Source organism: Polyodon spathula, chromosome 30, assembly GCF_017654505.1.
Source record: "Polyodon spathula isolate WHYD16114869_AA chromosome 30, ASM1765450v1, whole genome shotgun sequence".
Taxonomy (NCBI): domain Eukaryota; kingdom Metazoa; phylum Chordata; class Actinopteri; order Acipenseriformes; family Polyodontidae; genus Polyodon; species Polyodon spathula.
The window spans coordinates 4,085,773-4,107,208 of record NC_054563.1 but is presented as its reverse complement, the minus strand read 5'-3'; the positions used below and the strand labels follow the sequence as shown (position 1 = coordinate 4,107,208).

The following is a 21,436-nucleotide window of genomic DNA, read 5'->3' as shown; positions in this document are numbered from 1 at the left end:
GGTAACGGAACACATGTTTAGATAAAACTAGAGTTAGATTAAGTTATGTCTGTGTAGAAAACACACCCGTCTGCAATGCAACGTTGAGCCAGGCCTTCACAAGATACAAACTATAACTATTTCAAAATCTACAGAAATGTATGGTGTGATTGGAATTGAGTGTAAAAGCTGGAACTACAAACTTCACACATGCAAACACACAGCATGGGTAAGAACTAGCAGTGCCAATTACATTGCTCACTGTAAAAAATATACTAACGTTTTTCTGCGAAGCCTATGCTTCTGTCTTAGGTCTTATATAACTACTGATATGCTTTGACCAATATATATATAGTTTATTGAAATTATTGTAGCATTCAAATTATAAAGAAATGCAGGAACTTCAAGTAAATCTAATAAAAAAGGGTCTCAGGTTATACAACTTAACAATATTTTAAATGAAAACACATTCATATAATCCATGCAGCACATTCAATCCACCCTGTATTGACGGCACCGTGACATTTTTATGGTTAAAGAATGATTTCCTACCTCCCAGACCCCCGTTCTAGCTGATATACCTTCTACTGTATAATGTTCTATACCAGAGCAGTTTCTATTACATTTTACTGTTAAATTGCAGTTTCTTTCAAGCTATCCCGGTTTTAATTAATTTGCTAGTTGCTTACAGCATAATTTTGCCACTTCATACAGACACACACAAGGACACCATACATATATATTTATATATATATATATATATATATATATATATATATATATATATATATACATATAGAATTATGCAGCATGAGTATTGTATTTGCTTTTTACCTGATGTTTGCTATAACCGTTTTACTTCCCACAGACCTCAGAAAATGCTGCACTTATAAATTACTTTGCTCATGCTGCTTTATCTATTTTGTAACCAGTATATCCAGTCTCCTCAGAGCCTGTCAAAAATTGCAAGTTCCGACTATATTTCAAGTCGTTACAAGCGGGGTATTGGGTCAAGTTTTCAACCAGCAATAATCGCGCCTCGGATTTACCTCATAGGCTACGATACTGCCACTGCGCAAAGCTGACTGCCATCCGCGCCCCGGAGACACCACACTGAAACCCCTCCGCTCTGCAGCTGTGGTAGCGGAACACGTGTTTAGATAAAACTAGAGTTAGATGAAGTTACATGTGTGTAGAAAACACATCCGTCTGCAATGCAATGTTAATTAAGGCGTTCACAAGATATAAACGATATAACTTAGTTTAACTGTTTAAAATGTACAGAAATGTATGAAAGGATTCGGATATGCAAATGACATGCCCGGGCATGCGCAAATGATTTTAGCTCAGAAAACAAGGAAACGCCCATCTGAACGAAATACAATATAATGCGTTTGGTCCTGAAGTTCTTTCCAATGTCATAACGAATTGGGTTGTCAACAGTTGTAATAGTTGTCAATTGTAACACTTCCAAATCAACGTACTCTTAACCCGAGTCTTGTATGGCTGGAGATATTGATATTAAAATGCGTCAATATAACTATTTAAAGTATGCGGCTACAGTAAGATCATAACGATAACTCCGAGCAGTATTTTTGTTTGTTTGTTTGTTTATTTTCAGCTAGTTAATAAATGTCCTACATGCCGTTTTTCTCGACTCTTCACCCATTGCCCATGCATGTCCTGGATGGGATTAACAAAGCTGTTTATTTTCATTGTTTATTTGTTTAAGTTATACTGAAAAATAATAGCATGTTACAAATGCAATGTGCTCTGAGTGTACTGAACCGAACATTGTTTAAACACAAGTCAAATCCAGAGGGAAAAAACAAACTATAAAGGTCTGCCGAAAATATTACTATCTTTGTATTTATTATTTATCATTTTAAATAACGGATCCTGCACTGACGTTTCAAATTGAAGATATGGATTTTCTCTCACATAGCTCTATACAGCACACAGACACGTTTCACTCCCTGCCCCCCAAAAACACGTGTCGACAGGATGTATATAAATGGGAAACAAAGCTGTTATTCTTGATAAACGCTATACCACTAAATACGTTTTCACCTGAATGAGACACACACTGTTAATTTACAAAACTTTAATAAATACAGTATGTGAAACATGTATTAGAATACTCTATTTAGACATATAGTGTGTGTTTTCTATGGACATTTAAACAAGATATCTATGTTCTATGATTATTTAAAAGTGAAATCCACCTTTGCAGCTGGATAAAAATGATCCTGATATTTTGGATAAAAATAATCTGGGATCTCCTTTTTACATTTTGAAAAACCCAATTTCACAATAGAATTCAGATCAAATGTGGAAATCCAATTAGCAATGTGCTAGAAACCCTGCCCCAAGTGAGAGCTCAGCAGTGCCAAGTACATTTAACATAACTGTCCTTTAAACATGATTGAAATTAAAACCATTGCAGCACAACCATGCTTGATTTAACTTAACTAAACAAGCTTATTTGTGTGTTTTAAAATGATAAAGAAATGCAGTTAATTAAATATCATTTAAAAAAAAAAGGGTTATACAACAACAATATTTTAAACAAAAACATTAATATAATACATGCAGGGTATTCAATAAGCCCTTAATTTAAAATCTAACATTTCTATCAGCTTCTGCATACTCTTTGTAGGAATCCACAAAGGCAGTCATGCATTCATTATGTAGTCACATTCTTTTATTTGCAAGATGTACTCAAACTCAAAGCTCCCTGTGTGTCAGTTATTATGAACACAAGGCACTCCTTAGGTGATCTTCCAAGCAAACCTGAGAAAACAGCACTAGCATGACATTATGTTCAAAGGGTAGGATGTACTGTTTTTTTTTTTTTTTTTTTTTTTTTTTTTAATTCCCCATAGTGGTTAAAGAACAATCATATGTTTTTGTGGTTTGTGTTTCTTACACTGAACAAAAGCTTCTCCTGTGCCTGTTTGGGCCATTTCATTTTTCTCCTCATAAGAGGGGATGAATATCCCTGACAAGGCAGAGCGCCTGTATATCTGTACATCCTGGACAGTGATCATTAAGGAAAGGTCCACTGCGGCATTGTGGGATTGGGAACTAACAAAGCAATGCTGTTTAATGAAAGCTAAGCTCCTAGCAACACGTATGCAATTTAGCAGCAGTATTTCAGTGATGCAAATACTACGGAATAGGTACAGGGTCTGAATGCCAGTTTTGATGTTTAGACCCGACCTAGAGACAGTATCAGTATTAATACCTAAACAGTGTTCTATTACTCTATATAAATATAGTAAACAGTTGAAAACATAGACGATTTTCCAAAAAACAAATGAGATAGCTAGTACCTCATATCTGCTAAAGCACTCACTCAAATCCCTCCATAACACATTCTATGAAACAAATACTGTTGCAAAAACAACAAAACAGCATCAAGCAAATTTACCAGACACTAGAAACTACTATATCAGTTTTGGTACAGTGGTTAAGACCTAATTGCACTTCTTTTGGATAATGGATTTGCTTACTTCACTTGCTTCATATTACCCAAAAATGTTTAAACTGTTTAGTGTATCAGTGATTTCATCAGTTTAGCACTGTAGCGTCTACCTATACCGAGTCAACCGAATAATCTTGTTGTTCATGAAATCAGAAGAGTCTGGGTGAGTGGAGTCCACGCAAAAGCCGTCGCTCATGGCTATTTTAAGAATCTCTTCCACAAACACACGGAAACTGTCGATCTGCTTATTTGCTGGCAAAACCCAAAGCCTTTTCAGGGTCTGTCTGGTGTACTCTTCCTCTGGGAGACCATCCACTGTAGCCACCCACTGTAGCACCACGTGATTCTGGTCTTCCTGCTCACTGCATACTGTAGAGAGGTTGCCATTGAAAAAGTAACAGAGTTTAGTACCTAGTTTGTTCAAGAACAAGCCAGAAGTGCAGAATATGTTGGCAGTAAACACGTCCACTTTAGAGGAAGACAGGCTGTAGATCTGGGGTGCCTCCCTTACCGTGAAATGCACCGTCTGCATTTTCTGATCCAGGGTTATGTTCAGCATTGCGTTCTTCTCGGACGTCGACATCTCTGCTTCTTGCTCGTTTAGTGCCTCTAGCAAAGGCTGGACCTGGTAAAAATCGGCCTCCCTTTTCAGAAGCTTCATTTCTTTGTAGTTATCAGGAAGGTCCAGGTTTGAAGTTCTCAGGAAATTTAGAACATACCTAAAGACCTTACCATCCCGGTCAATGAACCAGTTCCCATGGCTGTCCTTTTTGGTGGGCATGGTACTGCTGAACATAGCACCCAGCATGGAGTCTGGATAACGGGTCAACGTTGCCAGAGACGTGGTATATAGTTTTCCTCCCACGTTGAGGGTCACTATCTCTGACATTGTCAGGTAGCGCTGAATCTTAGGAAACTGGAACAGAGGAAATACATCAGAGACTGCACCTCCTCAGCACACTGTATGCAACAATAGGATATTTCAAGAATGTCAAAGCTTATAAAGAGCTGGGTGTAGTTCAATTGGAAAGTGTATAATAGTCCACAAGCCAGCCAACCAGACAGCCAGACGTGAGGCAGTTTCTACCCCAGATTCTGACACTCACATTAACTTTTGCTTAAGAATGCCCTAACCAAATGTCATCACAATGTGATTAGTGGTTCTGCAGTTATTGTATATGTAAAACTAAAGTCCAGTTTATCACTGTCTTGGTATCCTAGAACGGTGGTTTGTTTTGCCAGTCATGATGTGTACAGAATTTTCTAACACAGATCAAAACTGCTTTGCGTTGCACAAAAAACACACAATATACACACACACTACATCTGACTATCTATATATAGACACACACACACACACACACACACATTTTGCATTCCAACTGTAAACTTTGCCATCATCAGGAAAAAAAAAAAATAATAATATTAACAACACACAGTACATTAATAATATGACGATAGCAGACCAAAAATATTAAAGATGCACAAATATGCACAAACGCTAAATTATTAAATGAAAATAAACAGAAACCTTTGATTTTCCAGTTTGTTGCAGTCAAAAGAAAACTCACGTGAACGCCGCTAAGGACGCGGTGTCAGCAGGGATTTGCAGTTCTAACAGTAACCGATGGCCTTCATTTGAAAAGGTGTTTTCGGTTTATAAGACTACAAATCCCAGGACCACGCTGTGAAGGGTCCTTTTCCACTACCGGGCGTCTGACTGTTATTGATTCACTAAGGTTTTCGTCTTTCAGAAACGGGAATTTATTACAGAACTACTGCTTGCAAAATCGCATCTCGTGTATAGGAAAACGCGGTTACAACCGATACTGATGCATGAAAACCAGGGGACGTAGCAGGATAGCATATTTCTAATGATATGCAGTGAATGTAACCGATCTGGTACATTAAGATAATAATAATAATAATAATAATAATAATAATAATAATAATAATAATGTTTATGGGCGTCACTTTCTCTGACAAAAACAACAGACCACTAAGCTAAAGTCGCTTTGAAGTTCCCGGACTTGAGAAACGTAGCGTGCTTGGTAAGATCTGCAGTTAGATATTATTATAGCAAAGAAGTAGCATGTAGCTTGTAAAATGTGCTTGAACATAGAAAGGTGTACAGCTCTATATAATAACATTACATTTAATGCACGTTTTTAATTCCCCCAGGCATTGGCAGTAAACGACAAGAAGATAACATGCTTTATAAACACTGCACACGTTTACTAAACGTGTGGTTTAGAAACAGCAGATCATGCCATACACTTCTTCCAAATCAAGTTTTAAGACCGTGGTCTATGATTAATAAAGGTAGGTTCTTTATCAGAATTAAGTGTTACTTGTCAATAAAATGTTGTTTTTTCTCAGGGTGCACGCGCTGGCAGACGTTTTCCTTGAGCCCGTGAAACGCGTTCACTTTTTAAATCAATACAAAGCGGTACAATACATTGTTGAACTTTTAATTTCTGTCAGTTTCAGTTTAGTCTACAAGGCACGACCAGTTGTTTAGTGACGAGTTTAGAAATGCATATGCTGCAATTGTTATATTTTGTGTTAGGTAATTTTTTGGTTTTTACATTCTCTGATTTTTTAGTTGACTCATTCCCAAATCATTTGAATCATCTTTTCGAGTGCACCCCTTAGATTTTAAAAGGATTTAAAATCCACTTTTCAACCTTGAATTGTAACTCCAGTACAGTTTTAGTCTTACCTAGTAAGTTAACTTTGAAAAATGTCAGGTGGTCAACATGTTGCTGCAGCCGTCACCCCCATGTTTGAGATATTACAGAGCACCAATGCAGGCTTTCACAGGAAATATTGAACACGTTTCAATAAAGGTGGCACAGCTGGTGCAGTGAACTGGAAACCTCAAATCTTGTACGAGAAAGATGATATGAGGTAATCTAGCAGGTGAGGCATGCAGAATGTGTTGTATCTTCGGGGATGTAGCGAAGAAAAACTAACGAAAATGCAAGTGTACTGAAGGTAATTAACTTGCTTTTACTATAATTTTCAAGTTGTGTTTTTGCCTTAGATTTTCATACTGCAGCTGTTCTCAGAACTTATGATATGAGAAGAGTCGATTTTACACCACTGGAACAAAGAAAATTAACATTTGATACGCATGCCTTGGTAAAGGACCTCCAAGCAAGTGGTAAGTTTTTACTTAAGAACGTAAGAAAGTTTACAAACGAGAAGATGCCATTCGGCCCATCTTGCTTGTTCGGTTGTTAGTAGTATTTTGATCCCAGAATCTCATTAAGCAGCTTCTTGAAGGATCCCAGGGTGTAGGCTTCAACAACATTACTGGGGAGTTGGCCTCCTATTTTCTGTTCTGAATGCCCCTTTATCTAATCTCCATTTGTGACCGCTGGTCCTTGTTTCTTTTTTTCAGGTTGAAAAAGTCCCTTGAGTCGACATTGTCAATACCTTTTAGAATTTTGAATGCTTGAATCAGATCGTTACTCCATCCTCCATCTTGTCCAGGGTTAGGGTCATTTCCTGTTTTTCAGTTCACTTTCCAGTTCCCACACATCACTGATAGAAATTGCACTCGGCAGTGTTCTGTTAAAGTGAGCTTTGCACTGCGGCAACACATTACTTACAGGTACATTGAAGTCATGGTTAGACAATTGAAAGCAGGCTTCAAATGAAAGCAGCTGAACAATCACAACAATTATTAGTGACTCTAAAATATCAATTCCAACCCCTTCAAAAGAATTGGGAATTGGTTTAAAAAAGGAATTAGAAATGAAATTGCAATTGACCCAATCCCTGATCTTGTCTTCAGTTTACTGGTTTAACAGAATATTGGTATTGGATATTTGATGTTCTCCTCTTACCTTTCTGAAAAGCTAAAACTTGGCTAGGTTCAGCTTGGCGATTCTTAGTCAATCAAAATATTTTCAACATAAGGAAAGGGGTGACCAGTGATTATATGGCCAGTCCTTAGTAAGAACATATAGAGAATCTAGCAGCGGGTTGCACACTTCTACTTCAATGCAATGTAACGTTCCCTGAATCGCAAGGTTTGCACATGTATTGCTGCTGTAGTGATGTTCTGTATGCACTAAGGTTTATAGCTGTGATTTACATAGAAGGGATCACAACAGAACTGTCTCCAGTGTTTTGTTAGGAGAATGAATGTAACAAATTGGGTGTCTGTAATTGTCATAAATCAAAGGGCTTATCATTTTGACATTATTTTACACAAGGGTTCGAAAAACAACAAGCTGAGATTATTGTTACGGCACTGGTAACACTGACGACTGGAAATATGGACACAGTCTACAGAGATATGGTGACGACCTCGCATCAGGTGTGTATGAATTACATACAGAATTCCAGTTCTAAAGCAAAGTGTGTTAGCGTGTAGCCACATTTACTGAAGCTGGCTACACATTAAAAAAGAAGGGTGGGACTTTTGCCATAGTTGTAAAACGTGGGTTTCAGTACTATATTAAAGTGACATGCAACTGAAAGAAAGCCAGTGCAATACAACCTGTCAGATCCGATTGGGTTGGTACAGGGGTCCATTGGATATCATTATACTACATTGCAGTTACTTTATTAATGTCAGCTATCAGTGTGTCTGAAACACCAAAGTGTGGAACTGCACATATATTGCATAAAGAAAATATCAGAAAATTACTGCAAAGCACTTTAATGCTGTTTCTGGCAATGAACATAAAACAGGATTATAAAAACTGTTATTGCCATGCTTAGTCTGCCAAGTAATTCAGCAGTTTTCAGCTGTTTTTGCACTGCGCATGTTAACACACTCAAACACAAACTGGCTGTGGAGGGCGGTGAAAAATCTTGTTTCTGTTTTAGTGATGCAGTAATCACATTCATTCTTTTTTTTTTTTGTTAACATTGTCAGTTATGTGAAGTGACAGCATGTAAAAAGTGAAAATGAATTTTTTAAAAAATCTGCAATTGAATCCAGTCTGTCCTGCTAAGAGATGAATTAACTCTTTTAGACCCATAATAAAATGCGCATTTATCAGTTTCCATCAGTACTGTTCCATTGGTGGCAGCATGTGTAAATGAAACATGCCAGAGATGCATTGGTTAATCAAGGGTATCGTATCTTACAGGATCAGATAGCGCAGGTTCTACTGTATCATTCAAATTCTAATACCATTTTTTGAAAACCCATCAGCCCAAGTGGAAGTTGCAACCTTTGCAGGGGGCAGATTAAACTTCCCTGGGGTCCTGATGAGGGGGCTCCGGTCCTGTTTTAAACACCCCTGTCATACAATGACATTAATAACACTGGTCTATTCTAATTAGATCCTGCAGGCTATATTAGGAGACGACGATAATTTGAGATGGTCTTGTTAAGCCTGTTAGTGAATTAAACACAACTAGATACACTATAGCTGGTGTCTTTTATTAATAGACATTGTTTTTTTTTCTTTTAGGAAATTGCCCTGCAGCAGATCATGGCACACCTGGATGCAATCCGGAAGGACATGGTGATTCTGGAGAAAAGTGAATTTGCAAACCTGAGGGCTGAGAATGAGGTAACACTGAAGGAAAGGAACTGCTTTGTGGTTATGTTGGTTCAAGCTGAGCTTCCAGACACAGATACAGCCAATGGGATTCTTCCAAATATTTCTGATCTGCAGAGTATGACCAGTCATGTGTCGGAGCAATTGAGATGTTGCAAAAAAAAAAAAAAATCATGTTGTTGTATAGGTGATTGCAAGAATGCACATTCATCTCCGTTGACATCAATGTAAAAAAAATCTTGTTTTCCAGAAAATCAGAAGTGAGCTAGAGCAGTTTAAACATCTGCTGATGGTGAGTGATGTCAGCAGCTGACGATGTTTTGTATCAGTTACATGTTTTAGCCCTTGCAATGACACGTTTCTCAGATCTTCCTTGTTGTGCTTGTTGTTATCTTTTAAAGGAGGAAAGCATGAAAATCCGTGCAGATGCTAAACTGGATATCAATTTGGAGAGAAGCCGAGTAACTGACATGGTATCGTGTGTGTATATGTACTTCTCATTGTAACTGACATGGTATCGCATGTGTATATGTACTTCTCATTGTCCTGTACGATTGCAATTTGAATGTTTTTCATGCCTTTAATCTCTTCAGTTTACAGAGCAGGAGAAGAAGCTTATGGAAGTTGGCACAGAATTCAATAAAAAGGTGTGACTTTACTTCCTGCCGTTCAGGTGAAAATACTTAGCTGTCGTTCTTAGAGTTACCAATGGATTTCAGTTCTGTTATTATTTCAGAACGCAGATGTAGATCGGAGCACAACAGAAGCTACTAAAAAAATCGACATAGAAGTGGCCTCACTGAAAACTCTCCTGGAATCTCTCAAACTTGACACAATCCGCTACCTTGCAGGTAAAAAGTTGAGACATTTTTAAATGCTTATTTTTTTATGTGAGCATCATGTTACACATCTTTTTAACGCCATTATCGAAATGTGTTTAAACAACAATAGTAATTCAAGTTGTACTGATGACTTTTCATAAATCTTTCACAGCCTTTGTCTTCGTCTGCCTTGCAATGGCCTTGGGCTTTTACCGTTTGTGGAAGTAAGAAAACAAAGAAGCATTTGAAAAAGATTGCTCTACATTGTGTTCCAGTATTCCAAGGCCGGAGAAGTCAGTTCTCGTGGAGAGCAAAAAATTGACAAATTGCTGTTGCTAAATTGTTTTAAGCAAGTTTATGATGGTGCCTGTTTTGTAAGATTATTCTCAAAAATAATAATTCCAGTCCTTTTGATGTGATATTTCAATAACAACAGTTTAATTCCGGAACAGAGGAAAAAACAATGATACACAGTAGAGAACGTAACCCCATACGAACTGCACAGACAAATCTTCAAGCAAAACAATACTGTAGGTTTAACCCTACATGACCCTTCAGTGCCGTCAGATGAGCTTGATGAAAGAGGGTCAAGAGTACAGAAATACTCAAGGCAAAACCAGCCTCCCTTGGAGTCGCTCAGCCAAAATCTTAGATGATCAAGCCAGCCCAGGCTTGAGACTTGTACCTGTGATTGTAATTAGTATTTTAATTAGCAAAGCAATTCATACATAATTAAGGGTCATCAGCAACTTCTCTCTATGCCATCAAATAAACCGGTTTGTTATCTTGTCTATGTGATACAAGCAGGCACCAGCCCCAGTTGTCTGTGGAGAACTAGTCTTTCGTTGGGTGTGATAAACCCTATGTTAACAACATTTGCAAAACAAAAGGGTCCTTTGAACTGAGGGACCAGATCTTGTCCGGCTTTCCCCATCCCTATCTGCAAGCTACTCGGAGAGAGCATTTAACAGTGAAGTTTTTATATGAAACTTTAAATCTTACAGTTCCCTCATGCCTCCACTTGTCTGGAGCCATACTTCCTATTTGTCAAAACTGAAAATGAAATCAGGTGATTAGAAAAGGTAATATCATTGGCTGAACACACACAGGCATGTAGAACAATTGTCAACTGAATTGCTGCAAATAGAGCAGCGGTCTAGTCCAGCAATTCGATTACCAATCGAAAAGTCGAGTTGTCAGTTAGTGCTACATGGTTAATTTTATAGTCAATGTGACTTATCAAGAAGAAATAGCTTAAATGTGCTCCTGTATCTCCAGCTGTAGTGGTATGTTCTTCTTGTTTCCCACTGTCCCCTGCTCCTGGCCGGATATCATTAATTTGCTGTGAAAAGACATGTAATGCAGACAAGCAATAGAAAAACAATAGACAAGGTACCAGATAACATTATTTGTTTATTTAGCAGATTCAGAAGTTTAATCCATTATGACGCTTTCAGAAGATGTTACACTGAAACATTAGAAATGTGTACAGTATTAAGTAATGTGAAAATATCTTCATTCATTTTTATGAAGTCACACTACAGCTACTTCCAGTGCAGCTTCTGTGATCGACACAATCCTACACAACACAAATTAAACCGCAATACATCTGTAAACCTCACCCTTATCAGTGTTGTTCAAATATATATAAAAAAAGCTTTTTTTTTTCTTAGTTAGCCATTGATCTTTGAACTATATCTAGATTTAATGGCCTTATTCTTTTTATTACAAAATATACCTTTTAAAAATCCATATTTAATATGTCTCTGTAATAAGGTGCCTCATTATTGACAGTGGGGAAAAAATGTAAATGTGTTACAAAATAAATTTTAAGATCTAGACATAACACATTGTGATGTCCTCAATGAGCCACCGTACTGTCTTCTACTTTTCTGGAATTCTTCGCACAAACACTCCTCCTGCAGGCCTGGGCTTCTTGTGTTTAACTGTTTTTTTAGGTGAGGTTGATTCCTGCTTGTTTTCTTCCTGTGGGGTGGGGGGTGAGAAGACAGAAATGATTTTGTAACAACTGCAAGTCGCCCTGGATAAGAGTATCTGCTAATAAGTAAGTAAATAAAAAATAAATAAAAAATAATAATGTGAAAATTCTCTATTAACTTTCAATGTTGGTATGAGAAATTACAATAAAGACAACTTGTAAGCACTGTGTTAAACTTTTTCTCTGGTCCACAGGCAGATTTTTTTTGCTGCGTATACATAGGGTCATGGTAGACACATGGTAGATTTTACATAAACTGAGATCGCCTGCAATTCAGTCCTCGACCTCCAGATGTCTGTTTAGAAAGTAGTGATGTATCCTGTCCTGTGTTTCCCTTTGCATAGAACAATGCCACCTGATGGCAAAATACTGTCATTGCTAATTCTCGTTTTGATCTGGATTTTTTACAAACTCTGCTTTTTGTTACTGTTGATTTCATAGGCACCTTTCAAGATCAGTTCATCCTTTTTAACACAGTGAAAGCTCACCTCTGCCACCTGCAGTTTTTGCAGACACCTGTTGAGATGCCCGATCTCTGCTCGGTAGTCATCCAGCTGACATTCCAGCTTCTCTCTGCGTAATCTCTCGTATTCCAGCTGAGCCTGCATTTCCTGAACTTTTCTACAAATACAGGGGCCACATAGTCATTAATAATGCACTGGGGGTAAAATAAATAAATAAAGGCCTAAAAGCAGATTTAGGAAGGGGTCTATTATGCAGAGTTGAAAACTTGTGTGCTAACTTTTAAAAGAAAATTCAATAATTTACTGGAAGAGAGTAGAAAAATGTTGCAGAAGCCAGTACATCCACAAAGGGTACACACCTGTAACGATGTGACAGCAGATCGAGAACAAAATATATACATTTCAACACTTGCAAACTATAGCAGGCTCCTTTTCTGGCTTTGGTCAGGGGAAACTGAACTGAAGTTCTACTGAATAGAGGGACACAGTCAGTGTTGAAATGCAATAAATGTACAGTGTGTACAAAGAGACGAAAAGAAACAGTGCAAGCATTTATTCAGCCGTGCCCAGCATATTAAGAAGCAAGCTCACAAACAGTGGGATCCCAGGGAAAGAAAACAGGATGGGGAATTTGTGTTGCTTTGCCAAAAACAGTAAAGTACAGAAAACTGAATAAAAAAAACAAATACAAGAACAATTCTGAGCTGAGTGACTTCAGGGTTATCCACAGGCTACTGTAGAACCTTAAAGAGCAGGGTAATGAAAAAAATAGTATTACACGTCTCCAGGGGTTGCTATAACTGTTTAAGTAACGTACCTGTAATTTTTCTTTTCATTGTTACATCCTGACAACAGTTTACACATAACTTTAAAGTCTGTTTCAAAGCTCTTTCAAAATGTCTGCTCTAGTGCACTGATAGTGTAAGGATTATTGTCCACATTGTAGTGCAGGTAACAGCAATAACGATCTATAATGTGATATGGAACAGAAATGCCAGAGCACTTGTTAGGTTTTTTTTTTTTTTTTTGAATCGCTCTTCCTGCAGTGATTTAGAGAACAGATCTCAAACCCCATTGCACTAGAGTAGACATTTTGAAAAGAGCTTTGAAACAGACTGTGATGAGTCAAAGGGATTTCGGTCTGTGATTCAGCCTCCCGACAGTAGATGGCATCAAACCAACTCGGGACTTCCCTTACCAAGATCTCGTGACCATGGCAAAAGTCATCTTTTGAGGGGCGGCACCTTGGTGAGGGGCGGAAGTACGAGTATGTAAATTCCAGCCACTGGAGTCAAGTGAAGGATAAGGACACTTGTCAGTTGGGGATTGGTGTTCCACTGACTACAGAGGCGGGACATTACATACTAAAGGGAACGTACTACTGTGTTCGGGGTTGGTCCGAAAGTAAAATAGGAGGAGTAACGGGTGGAGGGAGAGACTGGTTTGGTGCAGCGGGATTTTTAAAACAAAAAAGACAAAAGAAATGTTAGTGTTTTTTGTTTTAAAAATCCCGCTGCACCAAACCAGTCTCTCCCTCCACCCGTTACTCCTCCTATTTTACTTTCGGACCAACCCCGAACACAGTAGTACGTACCCTTTAGTATGTAATGTCCCGCCTCTGTAGTCAGTGGAACACCAATCCCCAACTGACAAGTGTCCTTATCCTTCACTTGACTCCAGTGGCTGGAATTTACATACTCGTACTTCCGCCCCTCACCAAGGTGCCGCCCCTCAAAAGATGACTTTTGCCATGGTCACGAGATCTTGGTAAGGGAAGTCCCGAGTTGGTTTGATGCCATCTACTGTCGGGAGGCTGAATCACAGACCGAAATCCCTTTGACTCATCACACAGACTTTTAAGTTATAAGTGTAAAAAGTTTTCAGGATGTAACAATAAAAATAAAAATTACAGGTACGTTACCTAAACAGTTGTAGCAGCACGTGTGGACGTTTTGGTTCGTACATTTTATAATTTTGATAGACTGAGATCCTTGAACACCTTAACTTCCAGTACAAAAATATTTGTTTAAAAGGAATTGTATGATTTTCTTAAGACTGAGTCCTCATTTTTAAGACCTGGAGTTTAATTGAAGACTCGGGTCCAGGTGATGTAACTCCGATCTGCCGTGTGCATTACCTCTCTGCTTCTTTGACTTCTTTTAGCTTCCTTCTGTCTTCTTCAAGTATTCCTCCCAGTTGCCTGTAGTTACTTTTTGCTATCTCTACCATCTGTTCAAGTTCTTCAATTTTTTTGTACGCCCTCACTTAACATAAAAACGAGAGGAACAAAGTTGCACACTATGATAGCAGAAAAATTATAACTATTATTACATATATTTTTGACAACGATTAAGCACTGTAAGTCCAATGTTACTTTAACAACAGTCTACAAATCAACAAAAGTATTTCAAAATAAGACTGTTTAAAATGTGCACATGGAAATTCTACTGCCTGTGCAGTTTACGCATACATGATAAGATTACAGTCTGGCTTAAAACAGGATCAAGCTTCTCAAAGGTGAAATTGCAACAAACAGCATTTTCAGTTTCAATTTAATCCATTTAAAAGGATTGTTACGTTACAGAAACCGAGAACTCGCAAATGACATTTGCTGTATGAATAAATATGGCTTTTTACCGAGAACTTCAATATAAAGCAGACTTACTTCTTCCTTCCTTTCTGTGAGCTGCGCTCAGGTTCAAGCTGTCCTGGCTGTCTGTGCTTCCTTCCACACCATGCCTGTAGAAATAGGCTGGATCATCCTTGTCAAGTTCCTCATCGGAGTCTTCATCCTGACCCCCTCCACCCAGCAGCTTCACCGCTGCCAGCTGAGCAAACCTGCAGCACCACACGTTAGGTCAAGATTAGAATGGGATGGGACTGCCTTGCAAGATTCTTGCTGCATTTACAAGATTCATCCACCTGGTGGGGCTATGTGTCAAGTTACAACCCAATCAAAGGAAACTGCCCTTACACAATTTGGCCACCTGATTGTTTTGTGTTCTAAGTTAAAACCACAATAAAATAATAAACTTTATTTACACAATTTCTAAAATGGTAATATACTGTGCTATGTGAAAATCCCTGTTAAATGTAAAAGTAAATTATAAAAAAACTCATCATACTAACCCAAATAGGCATTGACTGTAAAACTACTGAAAAACACCAAATAAGCAATTTTACCCCCATATGTACTGTAATTACAGCAGAAGACGTAGTCATGTATAAACATTTTCATTTAACACACAAAGCAGGCTTTTACCTTTTCAGTAATGCTGCGTAGCTATTATATATCAAGGAAGTAATTCAAACATAATATTCTGGTAACCTGTATGGCAAAACAATCTGATTTTATTTGTTTTTTTGTTTTTCATTTTAAAAAATCTTTTTAAAAAAACATGTATCACAGGTGTTTCTAATTGTGTATATGTCTATATTCACGTTACTGAGCACTGTGAACGTGCCTGGATTTAGTGGAGTCTCAAAATAGAATATAGTACCAACAGTAATATCAAGCCTTTACCTCTTTGCAATATCCTTTGGAGTCTCTCCAGCATCATTTGTGATATTATAATCAGCACCCATCTCAATAAGCCACTGCAAGCAGTTTAGATGACCCTGTCCAGCAGCTGTTAATCACAACGAAAAATAGGATCTTATCTCAAATCCTGAAGAAAACCCAACATGTAATAATTTGTACATTAATTGTATTTAGGTGGGTATTGGCTATTCCATTGTATTGGCTATTCCATTGCATAAAACGTCCTAACATTATTTATTTAGCCAGAATAACTAGGTCAACATTGTCTAGATTCTTACTACTCTTAGGGGCTGATGTAAGGATAGGCTTGGTGCAAACAATTGTGGCTGCAAAATCCAAGTTGCCTAACGGCCAGGCAATTATCCAGCACTGCGGCCTATATAAGCTTAAGAGCAATGCACATTACTCAGCACACACAAATAATGAGCTGCAATCATGATCACGAGGGTCGCAATGAGCACCGCCTGTGCAGCGGGTTATTTAGTGGCTGCACTTACACCCCAGAGGTGAGGGGAGTCAGGAGTACAGAGGGCAGCAGGCGCTGTATGAGATTTGTGGAACACGAAAATCAAACCAGACAAAAAAATATGTCAGAGGAAATGCAGAAAAGTCCTCTTGACACACGGGAGAATGAAAAGAACAGTTTTCTGAGGAGGAGCTGAGAGTCTTTACGGAAAAGCCTCAGCCAACATCAGTTATGCTGCCAAATAGGCCATATGGTCCTCTATTGTGGAGAAAGTCAATGCTTTTGGTGTAACCAGGATAGTCAGCCAGGTGATGAAAAGGTGATCAGCTATTAGGTCTAGGATGACCTGCAGAGTGAGACAATAACGCCTGACCACCGATCCTCCAGCATCCCTAAGTGACTTTGGGTTTGAATATGTGGGCCTTCTCTGTCTTGCCCTTCTCCTACTAAGGTTTTCGTGCCTGTCCTCAACAAGAGCCAAGTGTCACCGCATCAGGAAGTTTACCACAGCAGCCATTCTAAGCCAATGACAGGTCTCTGAAGGTGTGTGGTTTTATACAGCTCTTAATTACTCGCTTCTACAATGATTTGCACCTTGTCAGAGGAGGTGTCCAAGTGCAAGGCAAAATCCTTACATCTCATTATAATATTTGTGCCTGCTTAGTAGTCCAGATCCCCACCCAATTCCATGCTCTTCTTTTAAATACATTTCAATATCATTTAAATTGATTAATAATGGCAAAGTGCTAATTTCATAGCGGGGGCAGAACTCCAGGTGAAAACCATTCTTTACATAAGCGGCATTTTTAGTGACCACTAAAGTCCCATTTTACACCAACTAAACATGGTTTTCGGCAGCAATATGGGTGTTTTGCAGCCGGAAATCACTTTGCACGTATCCTTACATCAGCCCCTTAGAACGTGTGCTTATGGATGTTTCCAGATGTCCATAGCAAGTTTCATCACGGCTGAATAACCAGTTCTCTAGATATAATCTCCTCCACAATATCTGTGTGAGGGAGGTTAAGCATTCCCCATTGGGGATAACTTCAAGAGTCTGTGTGCACAACATAACCTGAGACCTTTATGCATCGGAGTAGAGCCCTTGTCGTCCCGCTCATTCATGTTGATTACTCCACACTCCACCAGCTTCCTCAGGGTATCCAGATCCCCTCTGAAAGCAGCTACATGGGCTGGGAATGCCAAATCTAAAAGAAAGCCCCAGACATTGGGAGCACTATTATCTGCATTTCGATAGATGACTCGCATTTTATATATGGTGTACTGCATGCCTGTTTAAAACGAATTGCAAAGTTGATCTGTAGGACAGTTAGCACACTTGTATGTAGAGTTTAAAATAGGGTTTTATGCAAGCTTGTGTAATGGCAAGAATTTTAGAACCTTCTGAAATTACACAAAACTTTGTGTTAAAGCTGCTTATACATTTTCTTCATATTCTTGTGAAACGTGTCTAGGGTTCTAGGCATTTAACATTTACCCATAAATAAATGAACAGCAGCATGCTTGACAATATTAGACATACTTTCTTGTTCCTGGGGGTGGTCCCTCTCATATTCCACAGCTTCTATGTACTGGACAACTGACTCCTTGTAGAATCTCTGTGCCAGGTCTTTGGGCGTTTCTCCTTGATCGTTCCTGGCTCCCAGCATATGGGTTACACTTAACCCTTGAGACACCAGGAATTTAAAACAGTGCAGGTGTCCTTCATTTGCTGCTAAGTGAGCTTCAATAAAAAAAAATAGAGCTGTAATAATACATAAGTAAATAAAGATACGTTGCAAAGCTGTACAATATGTAAGCGCCAGTTAAATTTAGTTTACTCTATGGCTTTCCTCACACTGTTATTTAAAACATTTTGATGCACATGGCACCCTGACATCTATTCTGTGATTTAAAAAGTCTCCTTTTCGTAAGTCAGTTTAAGTTACTGTAAGATGGGAAAGACAGATGCAAATACTCATAGAGAACTGATAATAGGTGCTTGATTGGCACATAGTCAGAGCATTCTGAAGTACAGATGGTGGCCCTACACCCTCTAAACAGTGTATTTCCATTTTCGGAACAGCTTTGTACTTTAACTGGTGATCATCTGAGCTGATGCAAAGAGAGCCAAATCCTTTCAAATTTGTTATATGTGATACATATTGGGCTAAATCATAACAAAGTGCTCTAGAGACCCGATGTCAGTTTTGGGATCAACAACATCTGATTTCAATGCAAGGGTTCGACCCCAGTGTGCATTTACCTGGTGTGTTGCCATTGTTATCAACATCATCCACACTGGCTCCCCACTTCAGAAGAAACTGTAAACAGCCCAATCTGCCATGGAAAGATGCATAGTGCACTGGTCTCCAATTATTCTTATCAGGAGCATTGGAATCCTACAGAAAGAACACATATTAAAATACCAGAACCGAATATATAAGGAAAGTCTCTTTTAAAAGATGACTGAAGTTTACAGCGCTCTTCTCATGCTAAGCATAGTTAACAATGCCGGCCCATACTCTTCTGTGGTTTAGATTGCTTGCCTGTGTATTAGCATTCTTTCATTGTGATTTGATTATGCTTTAGTATGCTTTTACTATGGCAGACCACAGTCAATTGACTAAAATGTCATGCAGTCTCTTACCACTCCACTGCGCAGGACTGTCTGTAGTGTATAAGAGTGGCCGTGGGCTGAAGCAAGGTGTGCAGGGGTGCAGCCTCGGTCATCTTTAGCAGTTAGGTTGGCACCATTTACAACCAAAGCCTGGAGAAAATAATGAAACATGCAATCTTTTTTCAGTCAATATGATAATAATATGATAAAGTTTAGGCATTCATGTTTTAAAGGGTTTAGCATGAAATTCAGAGCATATAAAGAAAACTGCTGCTAATGTATATATATATATCTATATATATATATATATATATATATATATATATATCTATATCTATCTCAGCAGTTTCCTTTATATTGATTTTAGATTACAAATATATGATTTTAGATTACAAAATATTGCTGTATGGCAATTACTATGCTTCATATATACATGAGTACCTTTCATAGTGGACCACCATCACAAAGCACTTTACAGAGGTAGGCTGTGAACTGTCACTTACAATAGGACATTGATTTAACATCTCATGTGCAGGATGGAGCACAAGGAGGTCAAGTGACTTGCTCAGGGTCACACAGTGAATCAGTCAGTGGCAGAAGTGGGATTTGAACCAGTGACCTTCTCATAACAAGCCCTGGACTTTAACCGCTGGACCACACTGCCTCCTTAAGTGCCAGTTCAAACTTTGAAGGGAAAAAAAATGGTCCTATAAAAAAAGTACTACAACAAAGGTTCAAGGTTGTAGTGTAAACTGCGCAAAAAAAAAAAAAAAAAAAAAACACTTGACATTAGACAAAAAATCTATAACCTGTATCAGCAACATACTGTATTAATAAAAATGTGCACAAGAAGTCCCTCACCTGCATACAAGCATCCTGCCCTCTGATTGCAGCTAAATGAGCTGCTGTCCATCCTCTGGGAGTCGCACCACTCATATCAGCGCCATGCCATAGCAGCCAGTGCAGACACTGAATAGAGGCACAACAGGCAGATGTATCATTATATGCAGGAGATATAGGTGAAGTGGGGGGTCACAGACTAAGTAGTTTGTACCCTGTATTGTATACAGAGCCTTACTGTTACTCTTCCTATCATGGTAGGATCTGACTAGAAAACAAAAAGGGTGCCCCACCTCCAGGCTCCCTGTGTGTGCTGCCCATTGTAAAGGGGTGAATTTGTGCTCTCGGTCCACTTCGTTGATACTGGCTCCATTTTTCACCATATGTGCCAGCTCTTCCACATCTCCTGATTTCACAGCTTCATGGATAGTGGCAAAACATTTTTTCTTTCTTACTGTAAAATCAAGTAAGTCATGAAGAGCAAACTTCTGAGTATTATATGCATCATTATATTATACACCACACGTGACACAAAGGCATAGCCCTACAGCATGTGTCAGATTATAACTATGTAATCAAATGGCTTTTTTTTTTAAATTTACTACATAAATGCCAACAGTCCCTATATGGTCGGGACAGTCCCGGTTTCCTAGCAAATGTCCCGCGTCCCGATGCATAGGAAGAAAGTCCCGATATTTCCCCATAGAAAAAAAAATATATATAATTTATTCTGCACAGTTGAGTTAGCCCGGCATAATTTATACGAAGGTAAGAACGTTTCATTATGTCTACTATTACTTTTACGATGGTCGTGTCGGGTTGAGTTTGGGGGGGGGGGGGGGGGGGGGGGGGGGGGGGGGTCTATTATATGATAATGAGTGTTTTTTGCGTATGAACCCCCCGCCCCGCTACCCCTACCCCACTACCCCGCTCCCAAGGAGACGAGCGTCCAACTGAAATAGTTTCCAAATGTTGTCAGCTGGCAAGTACGATACCATGATAAAATTATCATGTTTATGACACGCAGTTGCAAATATGTGATTTGACTGTCATCTAATTCTTTAAATAAACACCTTCGCTGTATTATTATAAATATAAAATAAAAATGTTGTGGACTTTACCTGCAGATGACACCGAGACTGTGGGCATTTTCAAATCTGAATTAACAACAGCAGTTCAGTACGCACGACTTTCAAAATGGGCGTTTGCCAAAGTATCTCTTTGTTGCTAAGGAACTGTTGTTTGTGGTTACTGGATCAACTTCCTGTAGTCCTGGACTATACTTCCTTCTTGAGAGAGTCGCGCTGCTAATTCCCATACAGAAAAGAATAGTTCCATTGCGTTCCGCATTCACCTTAGCTAAAACAGCACAAACTCCCCCCACTATCAAGCGCTGGAGCCACCCCTCTGCTCCAAAACTGGCATTAATATCCAGGAGGCACTGAAAAAAACACTAGGCACTGCCCTGATAGAAAACTACACCCTCAGCTGGAGGGTACATATTAAATATCAAAACAAACTCTACAGTTCTCTCAAGAGAGAATACACCCTGTCCGAGTACTTCATTATTCAGTGTCAGCGACCACAAACTGACTATCGATATGGGCAGGCACAGAGCACAGTGCATACCCAGAGAGGATCGACTGTGTACCCAGTGCCACACAGTGGAGAGCTTCAGACTGAGCCCCACT

General features: G+C 38.8%; 3 protein-coding genes and 1 non-coding gene across 4 annotated transcripts; 1 reads left to right on the top strand and 3 right to left on the bottom strand.

Moving 5' to 3' along the window:
• Positions 1-920: 920 nt before the first annotated feature.
• Positions 921-1,062, bottom strand: LOC121302959. Its single transcript, XR_005947744.1, has one exon. It is a non-coding gene; the product is annotated as a U4 spliceosomal RNA (small nuclear RNA).
• A 1,006-nt stretch (positions 1,063-2,068) lies between these two features.
• LOC121302692 (BTB/POZ domain-containing protein KCTD21-like) lies at positions 2,069-5,058 on the bottom strand. The gene is made up of 2 exons (XM_041232775.1): positions 4,998-5,058; positions 2,069-4,382 (listed from the first exon to the last, which is right to left on the bottom strand). Exon 2 carries the CDS (start codon positions 4,353-4,355, stop codon positions 3,573-3,575), a length of 783 nt encoding a protein of 260 aa, XP_041088709.1. The 5' UTR covers positions 4,356-4,382; positions 4,998-5,058; the 3' UTR covers positions 2,069-3,572.
• Positions 5,059-5,161: 103 nt separating this feature from the next.
• ccdc90b (coiled-coil domain containing 90B) lies at positions 5,162-11,334 on the top strand. The gene is made up of 10 exons (XM_041233153.1): positions 5,162-5,517; positions 5,648-5,788; positions 6,513-6,632; positions 7,693-7,796; positions 8,905-9,006; positions 9,245-9,286; positions 9,396-9,467; positions 9,588-9,641; positions 9,731-9,845; positions 9,988-11,334. The coding sequence occupies exons 2-10, from the start codon at positions 5,677-5,679 to the stop codon at positions 10,041-10,043; spliced, it is 777 nt and encodes a 258-aa protein (XP_041089087.1). The 5' UTR covers positions 5,162-5,517; positions 5,648-5,676; the 3' UTR covers positions 10,044-11,334.
• On the bottom strand, positions 11,209-20,998 carry LOC121302862 (ankyrin repeat domain-containing protein 42-like). Its single transcript, XM_041233152.1, has 12 exons — positions 20,867-20,998; positions 20,039-20,199; positions 19,767-19,874; positions 18,936-19,055; positions 18,552-18,687; positions 17,829-18,029; positions 17,368-17,493; positions 15,802-15,907; positions 14,944-15,116; positions 14,416-14,542; positions 12,303-12,435; positions 11,209-11,801 (listed from the first exon to the last, which is right to left on the bottom strand). The coding sequence occupies exons 1-12, from the start codon at positions 20,892-20,894 to the stop codon at positions 11,700-11,702; spliced, it is 1,521 nt and encodes a 506-aa protein (XP_041089086.1). The 5' UTR covers positions 20,895-20,998; the 3' UTR covers positions 11,209-11,699.
• Between the last annotated feature and the right edge of the window lie 438 nt (positions 20,999-21,436).